The sequence below is a fragment of the Quercus suber genome, unplaced genomic scaffold (genome assembly GCF_002906115.3).
Source record: "Quercus suber isolate HL8 unplaced genomic scaffold, Cork oak 2.0 scaffold_660, whole genome shotgun sequence".
NCBI classification, from domain to species: domain Eukaryota; kingdom Viridiplantae; phylum Streptophyta; class Magnoliopsida; order Fagales; family Fagaceae; genus Quercus; species Quercus suber.
In genome coordinates this window covers 336,653-343,317 of record NW_027070101.1, presented here as the reverse complement: position 1 = coordinate 343,317, position 6,665 = coordinate 336,653, and the positions used below count along the sequence as shown (strand labels likewise).

Below are 6,665 nucleotides of genomic sequence, written 5' to 3'. Positions count from 1 at the left end.
TTCTTCCAACAACCCCCTTTAAGGGCCTTATGAATTATTCTAGGACATAGGCAAAAGAATCCTAGATAATTTTAAAAAATCATAAAATCTAAGGCTTAGACAAATTAATAGCCCTTCCCTTCTTTACCATCCTGAGCATAATTATTTTGGATTTTTGTACACTGCTTACTCATTTTTACCTTGAGCATAATTATTTTGGATTTTTGTACACTGCTTACTCATTTTTACCTATTTTAACCATTTTAGTGTTGGCAAACAGTGCATAAAGGAAGCAAACCCCAAAGCAGTAATGATGTCAAAGCAAAGGTTGATTTGACATGTCCTTTCTAAACCTATATGTAATCTTGTATTGAGTGTAAGATTAGACCTTTCCCTTGTTCGCATATTAGCCAGAGTGCCAGACCTGAAAAATAGAAGAAAAAAAATACTGACAAACTCTTCTCCACCATGGGTGACTACACAATGTCCTTTGAGCTGTTTCCACCAGTGGAATCCTGCCACGACTTCATAAGATGCACGCAAAGCCATAACATCAAGAATCAAGAGGGTGCTCCCATTAATAACAATGGCAATTGCTCTTTCTTTTCCAGTATCCACTATGATTCTTTCACCATATTAAACTATGACCAATGGAGTGCAAGAAGCAATACTTTTGGCGGAAGTAGAAAACAAAATTAAATCTAGTGGAATGTCAGAAATGTCAGTTTCTTGGATAAGCTAACCAGAGAAAAATTAAATGAGACCACATAGGACATTAGAGAGAAGCCAAGGCCAGGCCATCTTCTGTTTCTCTCACTTTCTGTCACTCTCGGAAACAACATTTACAACAACAATAGTGTCCTACCATCTTTCCAACATGTAGTTGCAAACCGTTAATGGCCCAGATTTTTTCTAATGGTCCAAAATTGTTTCCCAAATAATAAATATGAAAGCAAAGCGAAAGAAAAAAAAAGAAAAGAAAATGACATTCAAATTTAAGCTAAATAAAGCATGCGCTGCTGCATAACCAAAAGTAGATAATTCGGTACTGAAAAATTCTGTACATGTAGTAGAAAAGGAAAATAAGAAAAAGGGTTACAAAATTTTCCGGCCAGTCCTAAATTTATCTTTTTTGTACAAACAGAGAAATAATGGACCAGAGATTAATCCCAATACCGGTGTAACATCTCAAAGAACTTAGATTTTTCCACCCCCAACAGTCCAATCAGCAACTCAATGCCTCATACTTCACAGTAATTGGGCGGTTAAATCCAACTTGTGAAAGCAAATTCCCCACCACAGCAAGATCCCGGCAAAACACCCCTTGGAAAACTGAATTATTCTTTTCTGATTCCAATTTTGACTCTTGGCCTTGCTGGACTTGGATTGCCACAGCTACTTGTGCTTGTGCTACTTGTAATGCAGCTGCGGCTTTCTTTCTTTGCTTTTCAGCTGCTTCCTCATCCATAATGGTAGACATTACACTGGCGTAACCCTTTTGGAGCAATCTGTATAGCAACAAAGCAGACATCTTTGATCGGTCTTTAACTGAATCAAGATCACCATCATTAGCAAGTTCACACCTTTCAATAAAGTCTGTGGCTTTATCTGGCTTGTGCTTCAAACACAGCAACAAATGTGCTCTCTCTAACTCAGACCTTGAACACCCACGTCTCAAACCAATTAATGCATGATAATCCACATTCCCAGTCTCCCCAGAAGCAACTCTTTGCTTAAGTTCTTGAATCTTTGTAGTGAGTGCACACAGCTTCCCAGGAATCTCTCTGTACCTCACGTTGTGTCTCTTCCAAGCTGGCCCTGGAAGTTTCCTATCCCTCAAAATTGAATTGTACAAAAGCTTAAGATGTTCTAAATCATGCAAACAATCCGGCAAGCATCGAATTGTTTCTAATAGAGATGCTCTTGTATCAAGAGCTTGAATGCAAGCTGGGTCTAATGCCAAAGTCCTATTACAATCAGCTATAGACTCAGCAATTCTACCAGCTGCTCTGTATGCTGAGGCTCGGTGCATGTAGCATTCAGCTAAGAACCCTTGTGGGGCACCACGGCGACCATCAACAATCTTGGTGAAGTGGCGGATGGCCTCGGAGTAGAGGCCAGCATCAAGGGCCGCAAGTGCAGCCGTCTTACGGCGTAAGAGGAGCTTAATGTGGGCAAGGAGTTGGTTCACACTCTCCAGATCAATTGGGTTGCGCGGGGGCGTGCTGGGAGCATTGGTGATTGTGATATCACTGGAAACAGGCACATTGGAAAAGGAGAAGCTGTCATCAGACCAGCAAATGCTCTCACGGCGGAATGCGGCCGAGGCGAGGCGCTTGCCGGTCTGAAGAAGAGCCATTGCATCCTCCATTAGGCCTAGATGGCAACAAGCTTGCCCAAGAATCAAGTACCTATGATTAACAATTGCGTATGGACCAAGTTACTATCAAATTCAAAAGGTGTTTCAATGATCTAAATTTTCAATCAATAGAATTATTTTCACAATTTCTATGCCAAAATGTTTTGTACACATCTCTCATTCACATACAGTGAATATCAGTTATATATATTAACAATGTATTAAAAAAAAGTATACAAGAAGCATCTTTCCATTTTCTTTATTCAGCATGGTGGTTAACAATCTTGGAAACTTAAATTAAGGGCAACAGCTACTATTACGAGATATAGTACTATAAAAATCGCAAGCGTATATTTATCATGTTTATTTTGAGAAAGTTATCATGTTTTAATTAGTTGTCATTTTTTTTCTTTTTGGGTTCACAAAGTTCTCTGGACAATTTTGTAACATTCCACCACAAACTCTTTTCATAAAAAGTTCTCAAAACCCATAAAAAAATAAACGCATCCTATTAAGGAAATTTTAGAACATTGCATATAAATGAAGAAGAAGCCAGAGATATTGGCTTTATTGATAACAATATTAAAATCCATTAAAGGTTCAAAAAGCTAGAAATTTTCATAATAGCCGGCTGTTCATTTACTCAAACCAATAGTTACGTTTCAATATTATATACCAAATAGTAATCATAAAAAGAAGAACCAAAACAAAAGGACAACTTCAAAAATCATAACAAATAGAAAAGAGAAGAATATTACCTCCATTGCCCTTCCTTGTCGCAATTTTTACTGAGCCCAGCCATGACTTTCTTCTTCAAGTCCGAGACAGAAAAGCACTTGAAACTCGGGTCCCGACCAGGTGAGTAAGAGGACGAGTTACCAGACCCAAGAAGCTTGACTCGCTCCCTTGAAAGATGCTGAGACGAGCTCTCAGATGAGAGAGAGCCCGAGTCATCACTAGCCATTTTAAGACTAGGAATATAGTCTTGTAGCATATCTGCCACGTCCTTGAACCGCCTCAGATATAGCAAAGCCCTGGCTTTGAGTTCCAAAGCTTGCTCAAACCTCGGAGACAGAGTTAAAGCCGAGTCTAAAAGGCTCAGTGCTGAAGCTATCTCGCTTTGTTCTTGGGACCCCATTAGATTGCGTGCATCTTTAATGTACTTCTCCACCATCTATATATTAGTGCATGTAAAAAGACATGGTTACCTTATGGTAAAAATGCAAAAAGACCCAACAAAGACTTAAACTTTAAAAGAGATCAGAAGCAATGTGTGTTTGAGTAGTCAAAGTTTTAGTTTTTCTTTGTTTTACCTTTCTGTTAGTAAGCCACCAATGTTTCTTTTCGCTACTAGTTAGGCTTGGAGATGTAACAGCCATTGTTGCTCTTCTTGTTATTGCTTTTGTAGAAGAAAAAGACGAAGAAGAAGAAGAAGAATGAACCCCTTCTCTTTCTTTTTTCTCTGATGGGAAATATCAAATTTTTCTCTTCGCTCTAACAAAGAAGAGAGAAATATCTAGGGGGAAAAAAAAAAAAAGAGAAAGAGAGGAAAATAATTTTCATAATAGCCGGCTGTTCATTTACTCAAACCAATAGTTACGTTTCAATATTATATACCAAATAGTAATCATAAAAAGAAGAACCAAAACAAAAGGACAACTTCAAAAATCATAACAAATAGAAAAGAGAAGAATATTACCTCCATTGCCCTTCCTTGTCGCAATTTTTACTGAGCCCAGCCATGACTTTCTTCTTCAAGTCCGAGACAGAAAAGCACTTGAAACTCGGGTCCCGACCAGGTGAGTAAGAGGACGAGTTACCAGACCCAAGAAGCTTGACTCGCTCCCTTGAAAGATGCTGAGACGAGCTCTCAGATGAGAGAGAGCCCGAGTCATCACTAGCCATTTTAAGACTAGGAATATAGTCTTGTAGCATATCTGCCACGTCCTTGAACCGCCTCAGATATAGCAAAGCCCTGGCTTTGAGTTCCAAAGCTTGCTCAAACCTCGGAGACAGAGTTAAAGCCGAGTCTAAAAGGCTCAGTGCTGAAGCTATCTCGCTTTGTTCTTGGGACCCCATTAGATTGCGTGCATCTTTAATGTACTTCTCCACCATCTATATATTAGTGCATGTAAAAAGACATGGTTACCTTATGGTAAAAATGCAAAAAGACCCAACAAAGACTTAAACTTTAAAAGAGATCAGAAGCAATGTGTGTTTGAGTAGTCAAAGTTTTAGTTTTTCTTTGTTTTACCTTTCTGTTAGTAAGCCACCAATGTTTCTTTTCGCTACTAGTTAGGCTTGGAGAAGTAACAGCCATTGTTGCTCTTCTTGTTATTGCTTTTGTAGAAGAAAAAGACGAAGAAGAAGAAGAAGAATGAACCCCTTCTCTTTCTTTTTTCTCTGATGGGAAATATCAAATTTTGCTCTTCGCTCTAACAAAGAAGAGAGAAATATCTAGGGGGAAAAAAAAAAAAAGAGAAAGAGAGGAAAATGAAATTTTGGAAGAGAGAAGTGAGGTAGCGAGGAAGATAGGAGAGAGAGTGAGAGAAGAATGAGGGATTTAAAATGTGTGTAGAAGATTTTCAAGTGTAATAAATAAATAAGGGAAGGTGATGGAGAGAGCAAAGGAGCCAAATAAAAGATAAATTGCCAGCTTTGACCCTCACTGAAAGCTTTCATCCTTCAACTTCATAGCTGGCACCACACCATATAGATTCTCTCTCTCTCTCCCAAGGTTTTTTTATGCTGCCTATCAGGCTAGACCTATATGAGACTATTAGCCTATTGCAGTTATTTTTTTTGGTAATAAGTCTATTACATTATTAATTACCAAAAATAAAATTAGCTTCCCACAAATTATAAATGTACACAATATTTTGTGGCATTATTAATACAAATTATTGTCATTGGTATATCATAAAAATGAGGTTAATAATAACTTAAAATATTTATTTATTTTATGTTGAAGTTATACCAACTATGTATATAAAAAAATGTCTAAAATATTACAAATTTGACTTTATATCCATTAGATACGACAATAAATATGATTGGTGAGTTTCTGTTATCAAATAAATGAATAATTGTAAAATTTACATAGTAAAATTTGTAGTATACATAACATCACTTTTATAATTATTAGGTATTTGAGCATTTTGTATTATCATTTGTAATAGTTTTATAGGAAAAAAAGTTTATAAACTTGAAAGTTATTAGTATCTCTAATTTCATTCTATATTTATTATGTGTTGGAATATTTTGTGTTACCATTTGCAATAGTTTAATAGGAAAAAAAAAAAGGTTTCTATCTTTAAAATTTGTAAAATTCATAATATTAATCAATTTTTATTATGTGTTGAACATTTTCTATTAATATTCGTAATAGTTTTATAAGGAAAAAAAATGTCATCTCCTTCAAAGCCAATCGATAAAATCATACTTTTTAGTCATATATGTGATTTTTTTTGGGGGAGAATTTCATGTGGATGATTTTAGAACATAATTTGGCAAAAAATTTAGGTGGAACCTTAAGTTATTACAAATAGAAAGATTACACTTGTCCCTGTCATATGCAATACTTACTAAACAATATTTAAGTGATTGTATATAATCATTTTAAGTGAGTTATGTTCATTGCATATGGACACATATGTTGTTGGATATAACGCTCCAATTAAGTTTGTAGCGAAACATCAATATATATATATATATATATATAAACTTTATGTGAGAGAGTATGAGGTTTCGCCATGTGACACCTTTACAAAGAGAGCTGAAATACTTTCAAGTACCACATGAGAGATAGGAACAAATGAAATATTGACATTTTGTTTTATTTGGTTTAATATTTCAAGACTTTTCTAATAAAAAAACAAAGATTATTTGTTTTTTTTTTTGGATCAATATTTCAAGATTTTTCCTCCTTCGCACATACACACAAAGCTCTTTGCATTTCAATTCACAATTTTCACATCTTGCACTTCTACTCTACTCTTTTATATATACATGGCCATAGTCTTTCATGTCATCCTATGTCAAATACACAGATAAAAAACGATGTTATTTACATTCAATCTTTCAACAACACCTACCTAGCTCAAATATTGGGGTTCCATCTAATTCTAACTTGTACGAGTAGGCTACAATTAGGGAAGGGGGCTTACATTTTATATTGAGTGACAGTGACGATTAATATTTTGATGTTGAGGTCGAATGTTGTGGAATTGTGTGTTTTCTAAAGGTTATGATTGTTTATGGATGTTTGGGATGTTGATATGTGAAAGTCATGTGTATTTTTTTAGAATTAAGAAGAAAGAGAAAGATA

At 35.7% G+C, this 6,665-nt stretch overlaps 1 protein-coding gene across 2 annotated transcripts; it reads right to left on the bottom strand.

The window, feature by feature from the left end:
* Positions 1-996: 996 nt before the first annotated feature.
* On the bottom strand, positions 997-5,007 carry LOC112006838 (uncharacterized). 2 transcript variants are annotated; one of them, XM_065765876.1, is made up of 3 exons: positions 4,593-5,007; positions 4,038-4,453; positions 997-2,390 (listed from the first exon to the last, which is right to left on the bottom strand). In XM_065765876.1, the coding sequence occupies exons 1-3, from the start codon at positions 4,656-4,658 to the stop codon at positions 1,205-1,207; spliced, it is 1,668 nt and encodes a 555-aa protein (XP_065621948.1). In that variant the 5' UTR covers positions 4,659-5,007; the 3' UTR covers positions 997-1,204. The 2 variants fall into 2 exon arrangements, with proteins under 2 accessions (XP_065621948.1, XP_023894911.2); XM_024039143.2 differs by lacking the exons at positions 4,038-4,453; positions 4,593-5,007 and adding exons at positions 3,097-3,512; positions 3,652-3,870.
* Between the last annotated feature and the right edge of the window lie 1,658 nt (positions 5,008-6,665).

What these genes read in the sequence shown, in the direction of transcription:
- LOC112006838 (XM_065765876.1), bottom strand. Translation starts at nt 4,658, where the DNA reads ATGGCTGTTACTTCTCCAAGCCTAACTAGTAGCGAAAAGAAACATTGG. An exon ending in GGTGGCTTACTAACAGAAAG is followed by an intron (nt 4,454 to 4,592) that starts GTAAAACAAAGA and finishes ACTAATATATAG; the next exon opens with ATGGTGGAGAAGTACATTAA. An exon ending in GACAAGGAAGGGCAATGGAG is followed by an intron (nt 2,391 to 4,037) that starts GTAATATTCTTC and finishes TGTTAATCATAG; the next exon opens with GTACTTGATTCTTGGGCAAG.